This window comes from Canis lupus, chromosome 37 (genome assembly GCF_011100685.1).
Source record: "Canis lupus familiaris isolate Mischka breed German Shepherd chromosome 37, alternate assembly UU_Cfam_GSD_1.0, whole genome shotgun sequence".
Taxonomy (NCBI): domain Eukaryota; kingdom Metazoa; phylum Chordata; class Mammalia; order Carnivora; family Canidae; genus Canis; species Canis lupus.
This window is the reverse complement of record NC_049258.1, coordinates 10548905-10568447: the sequence shown is the minus strand read 5'-3', so window position 1 is coordinate 10568447 and position 19543 is coordinate 10548905. Positions and strand designations below refer to the sequence as shown.

At 38.8% G+C, this 19543-nt stretch overlaps 1 protein-coding gene across 3 annotated transcripts; it reads left to right on the top strand.

Annotated features, from left to right (window-relative positions):
* The first annotated feature begins 465 nt into the window (after window positions 1-465).
* Window positions 466-19083, top strand: TMEM237 (transmembrane protein 237). 3 transcript variants are annotated; one of them, XM_038585372.1, is made up of 13 exons: window positions 467-638; window positions 3108-3139; window positions 3769-3779; window positions 5001-5057; window positions 6028-6168; window positions 9375-9495; window positions 10275-10432; window positions 12316-12439; window positions 12729-12920; window positions 14563-14636; window positions 15292-15385; window positions 16175-16296; window positions 18283-19083. In XM_038585372.1, the coding sequence occupies exons 1-13, from the start codon at window positions 600-602 to the stop codon at window positions 18348-18350; spliced, it is 1233 nt and encodes a 410-aa protein (XP_038441300.1). In that variant the 5' UTR covers window positions 467-599; the 3' UTR covers window positions 18351-19083. The 3 variants fall into 3 exon arrangements, with proteins under 3 accessions (XP_038441302.1, XP_038441300.1, XP_038441301.1); XM_038585373.1 differs by lacking the exon at window positions 467-638 and adding an exon at window positions 1409-1508; XM_038585374.1 differs by lacking the exon at window positions 12729-12920 and having other exon boundaries at window positions 466-638.
* The last annotated feature ends 460 nt before the right edge of the window (window positions 19084-19543 follow it).

The window sequence follows — 19543 nt, the reverse complement described above, 5'->3', positions numbered from 1 at the left end:
TTATTTGTTCATGAGAGACACAGAGAGAGAGAGAGAGAGGCAGAGACACAGGCAGAGGGAGAAGCAGGCTCCTCGCAGGGAGCCCGATGCGGGACTCGATCCCGCATCCCCAGGATCACGCCCTGGGCTGAAGGCGGCGCTAAACCGCTGAGCCACCCAGGAATCCCCAAAGTCCTCCTTTTCAAAGGAGTTTTAATCCGTCTTTGGCCCTTCCAGACCTCTCCTGGTTCAGCGACTAGAAGTTCCCGGCTCCTCCGGGCAGCCTTGGCCTTGCCAATCGTCGGTTCCTGGTACCCAGAGCCTGTTCTGACCTCCGCGGGGTCCTTCTCGCGCACCGCCCTCGGGCCCCTCCGGGTTCCCCGCGCCCCGCCCGCTCCGGGTCCAGCCCCGCCCCCTCCGGGTCCAGCCCCGCCCCCCTGACGCGAACGCGCTGCGGGGCGGGGCTTGGCGCCCCGCAGGCAGGCGGAGGTCCGGCCCAGGAGCTGCGGCCCAGCGAGACCCTGGGGAGCCCCCCTCTCGCAGGCCCCGGAGGCCGGGTCGCGGGGAGCCAGGCGCGGGCCGCCGGCGGTTGCGCCGAGGGAGCCCCGAGGGGGAGCGCCATGAGGGCGGACTCGGGGCTTCGGCCGGAGGCCCACCCGGTGAGCGGTGAGGGGCGCTGCGGCCACGGGGCGTGGCGGAGGCGGGGGGTGCAGCCCGATCGCCTCCGCGGCTCCTGGGGCGGGGCCGCCGCCTAGGGCTGGGGCCGCCGAGGGCCGCCGAGGGCCGCCGAGAGCCCCGCTCGCCGTGCACGCGCGTCCGCCCCTCGGATGCTCACAGGATTGGACCGGAGCGGGCGATGCAAGTTCGTCCCGAGGCCGGGAGCCGAACCCCGGGAGCCAGGCGAGGACCCGGGCGTGCCGATGCCCGGGCCTGAGTGGCCACGTTGCTGTGACGACGCCTCTCTGCTTAGCCTTCCGGGCCCCTGGGTGCCCCGGGGCTGCCAGCTAGGCCTCTCCTGCGGACTCCTCCCGGAGGGCCTCTAGCCACCCAGGGAGGAGACCGCAGTTTCCTGGCGGAGACCATTGATCATGGTCTTTCCCCACCGCCCTCGAACAAATCCCTGCAACCACTCGGAAACCATGAGCAGAACCGTGGTTGTTGCCCCACGCCCGCTGGAGTCTCTCTTCCCGGGCATGTCAGCCCCCCACGCCCACGGCCCCCTTTCCGCAGGGCTGCACTGCAAAGGCCCGACCGGCCCCCGCCCCCCCCCCCCGCCGCGTCCTGCAGGGAACCGGCTGAGTGTCCGCCAGGCCCGGGCGGCGCAGGCCGATGACGCACGGCGCCTGCGCGCGGCGGCCCGGGCGGGAGCCAGCCGGGGACAATAGCGAGCCGGCCGGGGGGCGGGGCGGGGCGGGGCGGGAGCCGGCCGGGGGGCGGGGCGGGAGCGGACTGCGAGCTCCCGGCTGCGAGCTCCCGGCGCGCGGCCGCGGGGAAGCCCGGCGTTGGACGCCATGGGAAAGAAGCAGGTGGTAAGCCAGCCTCGGTTCCGTTTGAGTCTCTGGGATTTTGTGTCCGGTGGAGCCCTCCGACTCTTGAGGAGCCGGAAGGTCGGCGGTGACACGTCATTTTCGCGGGAGTTTTGAAAACGTGCAAGCGTCGTGTGACCCGAAGCCTTGGGCAGGACGCGATCCGTAGCCGCCTGACGGTGGCTCTTTCCTGGACTATTGCTCTTTCCCGGTGGTGAGGTTCATCACTGGATAGTGTTGAGACAGCCTGCTGTGTCCTGATCTCGTAGCATTTGTATTAATACGCTGACCGCATGGATCGCTAAATGGGACGGTCGTAGAACCAACGAAAAAGAAAAAGTGTCTAAAAATGTAAACCCTTTTGAATCAGTGTCCCCTGCAAGCAGCATGAGACACTTGCAACATTAAACTGATTTCGAGACATTGCTGATAGTATTTTATTTTGAAAGATTCCAGAATGCGTCTCAACTGTAATCTCTCTGAATGGCAAACACAACTTTTCTTACCATTTGTTAAGTTTTTTGTTTTTTTTTTAATTTATTTTTTAGGGACGCCCGGGTGGCTCAGCGGTTTAGCGCCGCCTTCAGCCCAGGGCGTGACCCTGGAGACCGGGGATCGAGTCCCACGTCGGGCTCCCTGCGTGGAGCCTGCTTCTCCCTCTGCCTGTGTCTCTGCCTCTCTCTGTGTCTCACAAATAAATAAATAAAATTTTTAAAAATGAATTTATTTTTATAAGGTTTTTTTTTTTTTAATTCTCTCTGCCCCAAAATGCAGTCTCATACTGTATTCAGAGTGATTTTATCTTATTTTTTTTTTAAGTATGTTGCTATGTGGTTTAAAACCTCCCTTGGCTTCCCACTGAATTAAAATAAAACCTGGACACCTTTTTGTCTTTTTTTTTTTTAAGATTTTATTTATTCATGAGACACACAGAGAGGCAGAGACACAAGCAAAGGGAGAAGTAGGTTCCATGCAGGGGGCCCGAGGTGGGACTGGATCCCAGGCCTTCAGGATCAGGCCCTGGACTGAAGGCGGTGCTAAACCCCTGAGCCACCCGGACTGCCCCCTTTTTGTCTAAAAAGAGCCTAATTAATTAATCTGGCCCCTGCCTGTCTTGATAACTATGCTACAGCCCTACCCGGCTTGCTTCTTTTATCTGAAACCGTTTCTCCTAAAAGGCTTTGTATTTGCTCCCCTTTATCTCTTTTCTTCTTTCTTGTTCAGGTCTCAGCTCGGAAGTCTGAGAGACTTTCTGTAACTAAAATAGCACTCCACATTCTCCCTCATTTGTGTGTGTGTGATCTTCTAATACTTAACCACTAGAATGGAAGTTCCATAAAAGCAGGGATTTCTGTTTTGTTCTTTAGTGCATCTGTAGTACTTAGAACAGAGCCTGGCCTCTGGATAGAAAGGAGTATAGGAAGGAAGGAATTTTATATGAAATTTAGAAATGTTAGAACAATTTTAGAATTGCCCATCTGATTCTCAAGAGTACTTCCTCTGTTGCATTTGATAAACAAGGTTATCAAAAGATTTGAAGTACATGAAATGAAGATGTTCTGAGACTTTTACTTACAAGCGATTTTCTTTTTCTCCCCATAGCGTCCTCCACGAGCCCTTCCACCTGTGCCAAGGTAAACATAAGTTAGAGATTGTATCATTGAGTTTTAAAAATGCAAAATGAATAAAGTGAAAAAGTCAACTAGTTCCATTGCAAAATTATAATAATTCAGAGATGATCTCTTGAAAATTTTAGGAAAAGTCTTCCTAAAAGTTTAAAGGTTTAAAAATAATCCTTGAAAAAAAAATCCTTGAATCATTAGGATAACAGTTATAATTAAATGTTCTCTTTCCAAGCCGAACATTGGTAAGACAGTGATCCATTCTGAATCTCCATTGGTCCATTCTGAACGTCTTGTTTATCAGACTTTTGATCCTCTTTTGTTTGCTAGAATAGTTTCCTCAGAGTTTAAGCTGATTTTAATCAGTGACAAAATAAGAATTCTTAATCTGCTTAATCCACTTTACTAATAGACAGTAGGAAATATGTATATGTAAGTTCAGAAAATATTGGGGTTATTAGTGGATTTATTAGCTTTTTTACTTATAAAAATAAGCTAGTCTATGTACTAGCTGACTGTATGAAAGCTTATTTTTAATTTATAATGACTTAAGTCAGTTTTCAGCCTGACGATATATTTCTAATAGTTTCTTTTTTTTTTTTGTCTTTGTCCTAATTAAATTTGGTCGGTGTCATGTAAAGTGCTAATCAAGGTGAGTTAGTTCACTCTTAATGTAAAACTTTTAAAATTTGGAGTTTAAAAGTTAATTTGATTCTTAATGTTTTTCTTAAAGTTGAACCTGAGTGGTGTAATTTATAATATTGCAATATCCTTTTTTCAAAATAATCTCTTATGACTGCTATCTTTAAAATGAGGGTTGATATATAACACTAGCTGTATGATTGGTATTTGACCTTTCAAATATAAAAGCTCTCATTCTTTTTTTAAAAATATTTATTTATTTATTTATTTATTTATTTATTTATTTATTTATTCATGAGAGACACGCAGAGAGAGAAGCAGGTTCTATGCAGGGAGCCCCATGTGGTACTTGATCCTGCCCTGGGCCAAAGGCAGGCCCTCAACCACTAAAGCCACCCAGGCATCCCTAAAAGCTCTCATTCTTGAGTGAAGTCACCCAGAACATAATTATAGGCTAGTTTATAGTTGTATAATAAGGACTACATTTTCTTTTGTCTCATTCAATCAGGATAGACTGGGTTATGCTATACTAACTTCAGAATCTCTGACTTCTATAAGGTTATTTCTGGTTAATGCAAAGTACAGTGTGGCAACAATCCAGGGCAGTTGTCTTGTACCACTCTTTACTAATTATGTCATGATCCAGGCTACTTCCATTCTGTGCTTCTGCCATCTAAACATGCTTAAACAAAGAAAGAGAAAGCTGAGTTACTCACCGGCTCTTTCAATGTTTTGGCAGATCAGTTCTGCTCACAGTGAATGGTTCAGACTAGTCATAGGCCATATCTAAGTGCAAGGAATAAAGGGGATCACGTGTATATTTTGTGGGCCCTCTTTTCTAATATTAGAAATGTTGCAGTTTCTAATATTACTGACCAACAATGACTACTATCACCACACTATAGGCTTTCTTTGACTTTTTGTCAGTTTCTCACTCCCTCCTTAATTTATTTTATTTATTTATTTATTTTTGTTTTTTGAGTAGGCTTTGTGCCCAACATGGGGCTTGAACTTTGGGTCCTGAGATCAAGATCATGCTGTACTGAGTCAGCCAGGCACCTCTGAATTTGTCAATTTCTTGCCTTTTCCCCCCTAATTTGTAGAAGTTGGCTGGGCCTCGGGAAGAAAGGGAAAGGTCTTCCCTACTAAAAGTTCCTTTTGACTGTTCTTTGCATTGAATTTTAGGCAGCCTGTTCTATCGGGTTTTTTTTTGTTTTGTTTTGTTTTATAGATGATATTCCACTTAGTCGTCCAAAGAAGAAGAAACCTAAAACAAAAACCACCCTAGGTAAGAAGTTGTTCTTTTTGTGTAGATCACGAGTCTTTCCAGGACCTTAGGCATGACAGATATCACAGATCAGGGAGAGGCAAGGCCCCAGTGTCCCTAGTCGCTACTGTGTTGAGGAATAGAATCAAGGTCAGTTTAAAGTAATGAGATTCCTGGTGGTAGTGAGGAATAAGGCAGTGGGAAGCCTGAAGAGTGTCTAGAAGCATTCATGGAAGAAAGAATTGTGCCACTTAAACTCTTTGTTCTACAACATTCTTGGACTTTTTGAGGTCTTTTATCCTGATACAGCATAAATCGTCTTAAGCTATGATTGGTTTCAGACTCTTGAACAGGATTTAGAGACACAAGGTCCTTGGATCCCTCATTTCAGTCAGCAATTCACTTCATCAGAGCAAGGGTCTAAAGGCAAGGCCATATCATTCATGTATTAGAGGTTCTCTAATGAGAAGGTTCTGTGAGCTTTTTTTTGTCTTAGTTATTTATCCACTAATAATCCTGCATGTTCTGTCAGTAACTTAAACTCACCATGTTCAGAATTCATCATTACCTTCAACAATAAATCCGATTTTTACCTCTCACAGATTTCTGTTAATGGAATCCTCAACTCTCCTGGTCACATAGGCTTGAAACCTCAGTCAGCTCTAACTGGTCCTTCATTCTAATTGTTACCTCTTACAAGTCTTAAGATGTGAAAATATCTGGATCCGTATATAGTGATATATTAAAAAACTTTGAGTATTAATCTGATATATCAAGTACTGAATTTATTATACTTTATAATGTGATAATGTGATAAAAATGTGGGTTAAAGCCAATTCTTATAGGCAATTCTTAAAGGCAAAGATGAAACAAAGGACAGTTAATCATCACTTAGGAGCTATTCAAGTCCCTTTTTTTTTTTTTCATCTTTTTAAAACTCCGTAATCTCTGCTCAGATTATCCTGTTTTTTCCCACTCTGCTTTTCTGTAGGTAGTGCTTCTTTGGAAGGCTTTGTTCAGGCTTCCGTTCACGGGCCGTCTGAGGGCAGTGAGCCACCAAGTAAAGAATCCACAGAGCACCCAGAAGAAGCTCCTGTTCAAAGGAGACAGAAGAAGACGAGGCTACCTCTTGGTATGTGAAGAAACCAAGGTTAGGTTGTGATAGTAGCTTTGATTTGGGGGATATGATTAAAAACTCTGTTCCCATTTTTCCCCACCCATATCTCTTCTTTTTTTTTTTATTAAAGTTTTTACTATTAAAGTAACTCTAATAGTTTAAGTCAAGAACACTTTAGAGGGTCTCTTTTGGTCATATGTCCATATATTATGAGGGAAGGGATACAAACTCAGGATCAAAACAGAAAGTTCAGATCTTGGTGTGTAAAAGAATTTAGTATATGATAAAATAGACATTTCAGGTCAGTGAGGAAAGGATAGATTCAGTATTGACAGTAATACAATAAAAGAACAGTTATCATTTATTGAGTCTTACTTTGTCCCAGGCACTACTCACAAGGTAAACAAAATACTATCAAATTGGCAATGCTTTTTTCAGAATATAAAATTAGAAAGTGTTAGATAAAAAAGTGTTGATGAGAAAGGAATACATTCATATACTGCTGATAGGAGCATAAATTAGTATAGCCTGTCTGAACTTTTAGGAATAGAAGTGACTACAATAGCTACCATAATTAAGGATGTTAACTGCAACATTATTTATAAGAGTAGAAACTGATAATAATCAATAGCTAACAAAATGATACTGGCTAAATAAATCATGTTTTATCTATTTATTAGAAACTGAGCACCAGTTAAAAGGACTGTGAAGGTGAAATTAGTGACAAGGAAAACCATCAGTAATGTACTGTTGAGTCATCACCCACACATATAATAGAATATATCAAAGGATTTTATTTTTGTTTTAAAATATCCTGTTTTTTGTGAAATATGCTGTATTTCCCAAAGCTGGCATAACAAATTATCATAGAGTAACCTAAAACAACAGATATTTATTCTCTGACAGTTCTGGAGGACAGAAGTCTGAAATCAAGGTGTCCACAGGGCCAGGCTGCTTCTGAAGGCTCTAGGAAAGAATCCATCCATCTTTTAGCTTCTGGTAGTTGGCAATCCTTGGTGTTCTTTGGCTGTGGCAGTATAACTATTTTGTACCTTTGTCCTCGTACCTTTCCATGTGTTTCTGTGTCCATTTTTGCCTTTCTTTTTTAAAGATTTATTTCTTTATTTTAGAGAATGTGCAGGCAGTGGGGAAGGGGCAGAGGGAGAAAGAGAGAGAGTCTTAAGATGAAGTCTCAGACTTTGTCCTGAGCACAGAGATGGATGCAGGGCTCGATCTATTGACACGGAGGTCACAACCCGAGCCGAAACCAAGAGTCAGATGCTTAACTGACTGTGCCACTCATGCGCCTCCATATTTTGCTCTTCTTATAATGAATCATTGGATTTCAGTCCCATCCTAATCGAGTATAATCTTATTCTAAATTGACTAGCTGCAAATTCCAAATAAAGTTTCATTCAGAGGTACTAGGGGTTAGGAGTTGAACATATCTTTTAGGTGGGGACACAGTTCTACCCAGAAAACATGTATATTCATGCATACATAAAGTAAAAACAATGGAAGGATATAGCAAAGTGTTGACAATGTTAGGTTTTTGGGAAGGAGGATTTAACGATAATTTTTATTGTCTTTCTTCATTTATATTTTACTAATTTTTCATATATTGAGCATTATGACCTTTATAGTAATTAGAAGAAAGATAATGGGTTTTGTTAGAGTAAAATAAAGGGAAGGAATAAAGATTGGGAGATTGTTCTTTCCTAGTAACATTGATCACTGATAAATAATTATTTGATAAATAATTTATTACAAAATAATTTCCCTGACCATTACTTATTCTCTTAGAAAACAGTGGGTCCTGATTGGGTGAAAGAATTACAGGAAAAGAGGGCAGAAACTGGAAAAGTCTATAGTTTTTAGAGGCAAGTTGAAGTGGGATACTGCAGTATGTGGGCAGAAGAGTGGAAAAACAGAAATGATGCTCAGATAGTTTGATGATTTCTTTGTATGATCTGTTTCATTACTGGCAGCAAATATAGTTGAATTAAAACTACCATCTTAGTTAATTCAATTAGGGTATGAATTTGAAAATCTGGATGGATACCAGTACCTAGTTTTACAACTTACGAAAAATGTATTTACAGAAATGAGTTGACCATTTTTAGAAAATTCAGAACCCAACTAAGTTCTGGGCCAGAGAGTACCTGTCACTGTCATTCCAGAATGCACCCACCTATGCATGTACAGCCTTCTGGATTTCTGAGTTTTTAGTTTTGTTTTATTTTTTGTTTTGTTCTGGATGAGTACAATAGACTGACTCTACTTCTATTGCATTTCTAGTTTGGGCTATAAACATTTTATTAAAATAGAATTCTAGGGGCTTTGAGGACATTCCAGGAAGCTGTTGTCCGTATTTTCAGATTGGAAGAGTAGCTAGCAGATGAGAAGGCTTTGTTGACTTACTTAAACTTAATACCCTGTGCTCGGGAGGGAGTTAACATAGCAGGCCTGGGACTGCTCTCATTAGGCCTGATTGCAAGGTAGCCTCTTCACTGGCCTCTGCAGCTTAGCTGGTGAGTAGTTCCCTATGCTGATAATGGAACTTTCCCTAAGTTATAAGGGTGGTTTACTCCGTGATTGTGAATGTAATATGATTTATGCTGAACACCTGCTTTGTTTCTGGGAATCTGGAATTTTGGTATGTGCTAGGCAGAGGGTGTCTATGTGATCAGGTGCCAATAAAAGCCTTGGGTGCCAAGTTTGTAATGAGCTTCCTTGGTAGAGGAAGTGTCACACATGTCAGCTTGTTGCTGGAGGAGTTAGTGCATCCTGTGTGACTCCATTGATAGAAGAACTTGGAAGCTTATACCTAGTTTCCTTTGGACTTTGCTCTGTGTGTTTTTTCCTTTTGCTGATTTTGCTTTATGTCATTTCAGTCTAATAAGTTGTAAGTGAATATAAGGACTTGTGAGTGTAATGACTTCTGAGTCCCATGAGTCCTTTGGGTGAATCACTGAAACACAGGTAATCTGTGGGCTCCCACAAAACTCTGGATGTTGGATTACTTGAATTTTTCCATATTTTTTGGCATTGTAATTTGAAATATTTTAGTGTTGAAGGATATAAAATTATAAAAATTAAAAATTAGTAAAATGATGAAAAAATTTTGGCCTGATTAAAAATTTTAAAGTAATCTCATAAGTTTTAAGTATTACTTTTCTTTTTACATTATAGTAATTTGAAAATTTAATCTCTATTTTCAGAATTGGAGACTTCTTTAACCCAAAAGAAAACATCTGGCTCATCTTTATTACGGAATGAAAATGGCATTGATGTGGAGCCAGCTGAGGAGGCAGTTATTCAAAAACCTCGAAGAAAGACAAAGTAAGATTTTATTTGTCCTTCTAAATATTCTTTAAGGACACTGTGCTACTTAATTCAGAGCTTTCAAAGGTACCTTTTGATTAAGTCTTATTAAACACTCAAGTAGGATTACAAAAATATCATTTAAACCAACTAATGATAAATTTGAAAAGAGTAAACAATTGAAGAAGTAAAATGCTAAAATTAAAGATCTTAGGAGCTAAAAAAAAAAAAGATCTTAGGAGCTGTCTCTAAAAAAAGAGGAACATCCATAGAAGATATTATATAAGTGGCAAAAAGTAAATACTAAAGATACTGAAATTTGAAGGTAATATTAATAGTCTAATAGGTAGACTATTGTGATGTATTTTCTCATGTTGATAGAATTCAGATTATGATTATTTCAGCAATAAATAAAAATATGTATTTTAGTATAGGAAATTAAGTCTTGGATAAAATAGTATACTTTAAAGAAGTACACTGGAAGTTATATGACGCTATTGTTTGTATTTGGAAATGACCCTACAAATAGTGATCAATATTTATATAAAATCCTATCGTTTTAAGTGTGGAAAGAACCTTACAGATGTAGTTCAGTCACTTCATTTTCCAGATGAGAAAACTGAGGCCCACAGAAATGTATGTGATTTGCTGCATATTAACAGTTAAGAACAGACCCAGTTAAGTAAAAATGAAATTTCTCAACTCCAAGTCCAAGGCTCTTTTATAGGTACCTCCTTTATGTGGGTCTGTAAATATATAATACTAATCTGTTTTTCTTACATCCTTCCTGAGTACAGGAAAACCCAGCCAGCAGAATTACAATATACCAATGAACTAGGAGTAGAAGATGAGGACATAATTACTGATGAGCAAAGTGGTCCAGAACAACAGTCTATATTCACTGCACCCACTGGCATTAGCCAGCCTGTAGGCAAAGTGTTTGTGGAAAAAACCCGTAAGTAGTTCCTTGTTTTGGAACATAAGATTTTTAGGATTTACACAAGGCTATAACTTTGACTTAGGAATCAAATTTCTGGAGATCTGAATTAAGGCAATAAAACTATGGACAAAAGTTTATACACAAAACTAATTATCATGTTATTCTTGAGAATGAAAAATTGGAAACAACATAAGTATAAAATAGAAGGGGTATGATTTCAGTTAGTTATGGTGTATCTATATAATAAAATCTGCACCATTAAAAATAATGTTTAGGGAGAATATTCATTTCATGGAAAGATTTAATGAAAAATAGATACACACCTAACTATAGAGAAATGTATAAGACAAAAGACTAGAAGGAAATATGCCAAAATATTAATGCTGGTTCTTTTTGGGTTACGGGACTATGAGTTCTTTAGAAAATTTCCCCCCACTCCCTTCACCCATTCCTTTATTCTTGTACTTTACCAGTTTTCCAGTATGGGTAGTGGTGAGTGGCATTGGTCGTGGGGCAGCTAATGATATATTTTATAATTAAAAATAAATGAGAGAAGATACATGATGGTATTACCATATTAAATAAGAAATACAACCTTGTAGCTTCAGATTCTTTTGGAAGTAGTCTTGACATTGTATAATGTGCATAGAGTACAAAACTGCATTTACAGTATTTAAGAAAAACATACAGAAAGCATGATTGTGATCATATATATCCCATGGATATGCTATGAGTATGCACGTAAAGAACTTAAATGAACCATAACATTAGTTCTAAAAATTTACAATTTAGATTTTATGTACATCCATTTTAGAATTTCTATTCTGTAAGATGTCATCTAAGGGATCTTGAAGTTCTTGGCCAGTGAGAAACTTGTGATCCCGGGAACCTAACTTCATCAGGGTCTAACGGTTGATGAGGAATTGAGACTTGAATGGAGATTTCATGGCTTCTAGTCAAGTGCTTTTATTAGTATACTGTGTTGCTATTTAATTTCTGTTTTTAAGCGATATCACTGAATCCTCATTTTTAAGCAATACCGATTTTTTAATCTGTTTTTAAAACAGTGTATTCAATCCTCATTTTTACTCTTGTTTTCCTTAGCACAGAAACTTCCCCACTAGAGTAATTGACCATAAAAGACACTCGTCTGCCCAGAGTTGTCTTTTCTTAGGGAAAATTAGGTATTGCACCTCAGCCTTTCATCCTCCAAAATACTTGACAGCCCAATTTGGCAAATGTAATTGAAATAGGACCCTTCCTGCTTCCTGAGATCCATTTGTAGATTGGTAGATCTGCAAGAAGGAGCCTCGTGAACAGTAAAAGGATAAAGCGCTGTGCACATGGTGTTGAGGTGCTGACACTTGAACTGATACTTGTCACAGGAATCCTAAAGTTTATGAAACAACCCCTTTCTTCTCTGTCATCACCAAAGGCCATGCTGCACACACTGGCATCTTTTCCTAAGAAATTCAAAGTGCTTTCAAACATTGACTTAGCTTTATAGTGTTGTCATTTAAACTTTAATAAACTTCTAAAGTCTCAAAATTAGAATTTTGTAGATTATGTCACATTAAAGGTTTTTAGACTTTGTCCTGAGTGAGAAGTTCCTTATTGTATTTCATGAAATATAATTGATTTCTAAAACTGTTACTTTAACATCTGTTTTGGGATGAGAGGAAAGCATACGGGCTTTATTTTCTCTAAAGAAAAAAAGATAGTGTATTTAAGCAACCCAAAGAAAAGAGCCTTCTCAAACAAGGACTGGGTCAGGGAGAATTTTTAGATAGGAAAAAAGCAAAATCTCAGTCCCAGGGTTCGAACAGTGTGAAATAAGATAAAAAGACAACCAGGGTTCTTTGTTACTAGTTGTTAATAATTGTGTAATGTGTACTTAGGGCGATTCCAGGCTGCTGATCGTTCAGAGTTGATAAAGACCACAGAAAATATCGAGGTGTCAATGGACATGAAGCTTTCCTGGACAACCAGAGATGTTGCACTCTCAGTGAACCGGGCTTTCAGGTGGCTGCTTCTGCGGGACTTTTCTTAAATGTTGCATGATTTTTTTTAAAAGTATTGATTGCTCAATATTGTTAACAAAATTGACAACTTAAAATAGTCAATAGGTATATTTTTTAAAACTCAATTTAATTGGAGTTAAATCATCTGCCTATCTGTAATAAAAAGAAAAGGCTTGTTTTTACTTTTTTGAAATGGTGAGTTTTACTCTTTCACGTGAAGAGATTTAAAAACTATTTTAGCTTTTTACTTTAGTAATACATGTGTAATAATTAAACCCTTTTCCATTCAGAATGATTGGTCTCTTTTCTCATGGCTTCTTGGCTGGCTGTGCTGTGTGGAACATTGTTTTCATATATGTGCTAGCAGGAGATCAGCTTTCTGACTTCTCAAACCTTCTGCAGCAGTACAAGTCTTTGGCATATCCATTTCAGAGTCTTCTCTACTTGCTTTTAGCTCTAAGTACTATTTCAACTTTTGACAGGTAAGACTATTATGACTATACATCGCTTTCACCTTTCTTCAGGTGGAAATGTTGAGCAAAATATGACCCTGACTATGATAGTTTTCAAACTAGAATTATAATATATTAATATTATTTTGGCTTTTATTTTAAAGGCTGTTTCTGTTTTGGGGGAGGGGATGGGAATACTCTCAGTGAAAGCATCCTCAAAATCTAAACCCATTCCAGCATCAACTCTAGGTCTAAAATTTCATCCAAATATAATCGACAAATACAGCCCCAAATATCATCTTCTAAGTCATCTGAATCAGGTATAGGTGATTTGGGTATTGTATGAGTTTCCTAGGGTTGCTATAATAAAGTACAGTTGACCCTTGAACATCACAGGGTTTGGGTGTGCCGACCTCCTGCAAGGCAAAAATTCGTGTATAATTTTTTATTCCCTCAGAACTTCTAGCCTACTGTTGACCAGAAGCCTTACTGATAACAGATAGCCCATTACCACAAGTTTTGTATATGTATTCTATATTTAGTATTATATACTAAAAAGGTAAGCTAAGGGGTGCCTGGGTGGCTCAGTTGGTTGAGCGGCTAGCTCTTGATTTCAGCTTGGGTCATGATCTCAGGGTCATGGGATCAAGCCCTAAGGCTCCATGCTCAGTGGGGAATCAACTTGAGGATTCTCTCTTTCTCCCTCTCCCCCACCCCCTCAGTTGTTGCGTGTGCATGCATGTGCTCTCTCTCTCTAAAATAAATGTAAAAAAATTATAAAAAATAAACTAGAAAAAACAAGTTATTAAGAAAGTCATAAGAGAAAATACATTACATAGTACATAGAAAATACTGTACATAGTACAGTACTGTACTATAGTTCCTGAAATAAATCTTCATATTGATGGACCTACGCAGTTCAAACCTTTGTAGCTCAAGGGTCAACTGTACTACAGACTGGGTGGCTTAAAGCAACAGGAATTTATTCTTTCTCAGTCTGGAAATGAAGGTGTTGGCCAGGTTGGTTCCTTTCTGGAGGGCTGGTGGCTGGTGGGAAAGTCTCTTCCACACCTTTCCTTAGTTTTCAGTGGTTACTGGCATTCCTTGGAGTTCTTTGGCTTGTAGATGCATCACTCCAACCTCTGTCTCTCTGCCATATGGTGATTTTCCCCGTGATCTCTTTTCTTATAAGGCTACCAGTTGTACTGAATTAGGGGCCCTTTAAATGACCTCGTCTTAACTTGAAAACAGCTGTAAAGACCCTCCTTCCAAATAAGGTCATGTCCACAGGTGCCAGGGGTTAGAAGTTCACCAGGTCTTTAAGAACACAATTGAACCCATTAAGAAAAATAGCAACTTACAGCTTGATGAAATGGGTAATAGGGGTAGAATCTAAAGAAATTTTGCAGATCAAGTTTAATTTGTTTCTTCAGTGTCTTAACTCCAAAGGAATGTTGACTAAATATTAATCTAGTTGAATGTTTTATGTGGCTTTTGTAAATAAGGTATTTTTTCATATGTATCTAGTGTTAACTGTAGCTACTTAAAGCTTAAAAATAGACAATGTATGTGGTAGCATTAGAATAGAGAATGAAAGAACTGTAATTAAGAAAGTGCAGTTTTGTAAGAAGTTTACCAGTGCACTGTGACAAGAAGCTTTTGTATTTTCTAGAATTGATTTTGCTAAAACATCAGTAGCAATCCGAAATTTTCTTGCCCTGGATCCAACAGCTTTAGCCTCTTTCTGTGAGTAAATATTTTCATTTGATAATTGTATAATACTTGAATTACACTGTAATTTGAACCAGGAAAAGTTTAAATTTACTTTTAGAAAGATTTTATATTACTACTTATAGACATTACTTATAGATGTTTAGTGGAATTTGTAATAAAAAAAGATAGGTATAGTTTTAATAGGATTATTTTTCAATAGAGTTGATCTAAATAACTGTTAAAAGTTGAATTTATTCTATATTTCGACATGTTTTGGTTTTTTGTTTTCTACTTGATATGAAACAGATTGAGCTGGCATAGCATTTCAACAGATACTATTTTGTATCTTTTTGATAATTTGGGATACATTTTGTTCTAAGTCATGAGACTATTAATAAAACTAGTTTTAAGACCTTGAGTAAGTCATTTATAATTTCTTAAAAAATCTTCTAGGTTCTTGTAATTTCTAATGATGAAATAGTGAGCATCTCAAAATACCCTTCTGAGTCTAGGTTCTTTAAAAATAAAATAAGGCTAGCCAGCCTATGGAAATTGATCAAATGAATTTGTTTTCTGTCATTATCCCTCAAAGTATAGGTTATTTTTGACCTTACAGTAATCTATAAATTCAAAATAAACTGGGTTGTTAAAAATACATTATTAGTAATTTCATTTGTCTTTTTCTTAGTGTACTTTACTGCTCTTGTATTGTCTCTGAGTCAGCAAATGACAAGTGACAGGATCCACCTTTACACACCCTCCTCTGTTAATGGTAGCCTCTGGTAAGATGCACAATAGCATTGGCAATTGATGGGAATAACAGCAGCAGTGGTAGTAAGGGTACTACTCTTATCCTTCACTCTTTTATATGTTTTCATCTATAAATAATAATGAAGGCCCTGTTTTTTGTTTCCAAAATTATGGCAAGAAAAAGTACTCAATTGCATTGGTTAGTGGATAATTATTGTTGTTTATACTTGCATTTTTAATGAAATGTATTCTTTTTATAAATCTGTCTTAGGTCTAGTAATTTACAATTTTAAGGTCGCTCATGTACAATGAAATAGAGAAGCCCTGTACCCTCACTCCGTTAAGGAGGTCTAATACCCCAAAGTAGTGCTGGGATGGAGTCAGATAACCAAGCAGTGCTAGAAAGAGAGCAGTTTAGAGAGAGCCAGTCTCCACAGATCAATGGCTAGTCATGAAGCTCACAGGCAGGTTGAGTGTCCAATTCACAAAACTCACAGGGGCGGTCTTTTTTGAGAGTGTCTGGGGCATGAGTAGCATCACAGTAGTTAGAAAGGGAAACTTAAAAAATTGCTTGGCAATACTAAATTTTCATTTATATCAATGTATAAAGCAGATTTGAGTTCAGTAACTTAACCTTTGTTCCCATGGGTGTGTGTGTGTGTGTGTGTGTGTGTGTGTGTGTGTGTATTATATAGTATATATTTCATGCTTGTTATTTCTCTAGGTGAGGACTGCTATTTTTTTTAAAGTTCACTAAATAGATATATTTGGATATGTGAAACCAATGGAGACATTTCTAATAAGTATTTCTATACCTTTAGGGCAGCAGGTGTTGAGGAACAGATTCTTCAGCCCTGGATTGTGGTGAATCTCGTGGTGGCCCTTCTGGTTGGACTATCTTGGCTTTTTTTATCTTATAGGCCAGGCATGGATCTTAGTGAAGGTATTAAAGAAAAAAATAGGTGGGGTGCTTGGGTGGCTCAGTCGGCTGAACTTTTGATTTCAGCTTGGGTCATGATCTTAGTGGTCCAGTCATGATCTTGGAGTTGTGGGATCAGCCTGAGCTCAGTAAGTAGGGATCTGCTTGTCTCTCTGCACTTCCTTCCCCCTACCTTGTGTGCATATGTGCACACTGTCTCTTTCTCTCAAAACTTTAAAAAAAATAAAGAATAAAGAAAAAATGGTATAAGAATATGAAATTTGTTGATTTTATAAATCTTTTAATGGATATAGCTTATGAAATTCTGATACCATAAGATGCATTTAAAATAATATAATAGGAGTGACAATAAAGTGGTGAAACAATGCCAAGAGAAGCAGAGACCATGTCTAGGAAAGCTGGGGCCTCAAAGTACCTATAGAAAGTCTCCTATGGCCTGTGTGCATGTTTATGTTTAAGAGGTATTTATTTTCTGAATTCTTCAAGTATTTTATAGTCTTTGCTCTTCATTTCTTCTAATCTCCTTCTGATCAAAATAGCTCTTAATTTGAAATAAATCATGCTTCCTCTATGTAGTATTTGTCAGACACATATTCATTCTTATTTCCTCCTTTACCTGGCACAGATTCTTCACCCTTCATTGTCTAATGAAGTGTTTAGTAATCCTAGCTCTAGTGTGCCCAGTGTAAAGTGAGATTTACTAATCTCTAGTCCCTAGACCAGACTCCTTTTGGAACACCTGGAGAAGAGGAATCATACTAGCAAACTGGTAGTCCTTGAGCACACTGCTTTAGAACTGCTAGGATTTGTAGTGTAACATATTTCTTGGCAGACATTCCACACTTTCACCCTTGAATCTCTTTGATATTTTCTAGACTTTGGTTATGATTTTATTCTTGATTGGATAAATATCCTGAGCCTTTCAGTGCAATTTGATAACTAATGACAATCCCAGAAGTCTTAGACTTGAGAATCACCCCAGTATTTCCATTTGTAAAAACTAAGACAAAAGTTGTAATCTGGTGCAATTTTATTCATGAATGTACCCTTTTGCATCGTAATCCTCATGTTCCTTCACATGAGAATTGAAGAATATTCTGTTGCTTTATTCCTTTGGTATCTTTTTAAAGTATTTTTAAAAGTTGTCTTAGGCTCTACATATTTTGCTGTTTTTTTGTTTCCACTCAGCATAGTTTTTAGTCATTCAAGGAATTTTTCATTTAATATTTATATCAGAGGACTTTATTAAATTCCCAAGGTCTTCTTTTTCTACATTTATTGGTATTTTGACAAATTACACATCTATGCTAAGTAATAGTTTAAATGTAGCAATGTCAACTAATAACATTCTACACTGTGTTTGGGATTGAAGCTGGATCCAGCTGGCTTGTGCAGTATTCAGCCTAAATCACAAAGTGTGTATTACTTAATATTTCAGAATCTTGCTCTCTCTCAGGGCCATGTGACTGTCTCTTAGGGTCATATGACATTTTATTTCTATGTGGATAAAAAGAGTAAATATGAAATGAAGATGAGAACTTTGTTTATTGGGTTGTTATGGTGACTAAATGGTATAACACATTTAAGATCAGATTAGTTCTGAGAGCTTGCTCTTCATCTGTGGCTCCATTGAGGATTACGACAGTTACCATAGAATTAGACCTTTCAGCTGTTTAATGATCCTGGTTGTCTGACCTACATTTTCTGGTGTGAGAGTTACTGTAGTGTCTCCATTACATATGTCTTATTTTTCAGTGGTTTGCAATACATTTAAAACTTGAACATTTTAAAATGCAAAACTTGTACATTTGTCAGTCACCTTTTAAATCAGATTTCATTATCAAGAATTGTTATTTGTACGTGAAGACTTTGTATTAAATATATTAAAGTTGTCAGTATGTCGAGTGAGTCTTTAAAACTAAGCCGTAAAATTCTTTTTGGAGTACCTGGAAACCAGTCCGAGTATGATCTGTTCATTTTCTCTCTCAGAGTTGATGTTCTGCTCAGATGTGGAAGGATATCCTGACCAAGCTAAAGGACTCAAAGTGTCTTCATAATGCCAGCTAGTCTTCAGTGTAGTACTGGCCTAGTATTTTTCCTATTCTTGTTTTTAAATGCATTTTTTAAGACATGTACAGGTGTATTTGAAATTGATTTTTTGATTGTATGGTACTGAAAATTTTCTCAAGATTATGAAAAATGTTAAAACTTGTATCTGCAATTCATACCCAAATGTTAATCTGTCTAGCATTGTCATCTTAAAGACAAAGGAGGTAATGAGCTAGAAACCAGCAGGTGAAAGTGTTTATTTCCTGTTCTCTCAAATGAGTTGCATTTATAATCATTATTGTAAAAAGCTGTATTATAGAAAAAGCCAGGGCAGCCCCGGTGGCGCAGCAGTTTGGTGCCGCCTGCAGTCCAGGGTGTGATCCTGGAGACCGGGGATCAAGTCCCACGTTGGGCTCCCAGCATGGAGCCTGCTTCTCCCTCTGCCTGTGTCTCTGCCTCTCTCTCACTCTGTGTTAAATAAATAAATCTTTAAAAAAAAAAAAAGCCATTACTTAGTGTTACAAAATATGTATCAGGTTTAACCATAAAAAGTAGGGAATAGGAAAGAAAGGGACAAAAGACCTTTATTTTTAATTCTCCTTACTGAATAAATTAAAATATGAAATTTGTCTTTTTTCAAACTGGCTTGGTGGTTGTGGTTATGTATCATGTAAGAAGTATAATGTAATTTAACTTGAAAGATGATTTACTTCATGACTAATAAAAAGAAAATGTACCTTTTCTGTTTGAAAAGTTTCATATTGGGACTATACCAAAATAAAAAGCTTTTGCATAGCAAAGGAAACCATCAACAAAATGAAAGGCAACTTACTAAATGGGAAAAGATATTTGCAAATATTTGATATACTTGGTAAGATGTTAATATCCAAAATATGTAAAGAACTGGAGGGGCGGGGCAAAAGGGTGGAGGAGTAGGGTCCCTAAATCCCCTGCCCCACCAGCTTACCTAGATAACTTTCAAATCATCCTGAAAACCTATGAATTTGGCCCGAGATTTAAAGAGAGAACAGCTGAAACGCTACAGAGAGAAGAGTTCGTGCTTCTAACAAGGTAGGAAGATGGAAAATTAAAAAGAATCCAGTGGGGGAGGGGCCCCTGCGAGGAGCCAGGCTAAGGGGGGCAGCAAGAGCCTCCAGGACAGGAAAGCCCAGCCCCAGAGAAGCAGGAACTTTAACAATCT

Coding starts and splice junctions, on each gene's coding strand:
- TMEM237 (XM_038585372.1), top strand. CDS start 600: ATGAGGGCGGACTCGGGGCTTCGGCCGGAGGCCCACCCG. Junction 5,058..6,027: donor TAAAACAAAAACCACCCTAG/GTAAGAAGTTGT, acceptor GCTTTTCTGTAG/GTAGTGCTTCTTTGGAAGGC. Junction 12,440..12,728: donor TCAGTGAACCGGGCTTTCAG/GTGGCTGCTTCT, acceptor TTTTCCATTCAG/AATGATTGGTCTCTTTTCTC.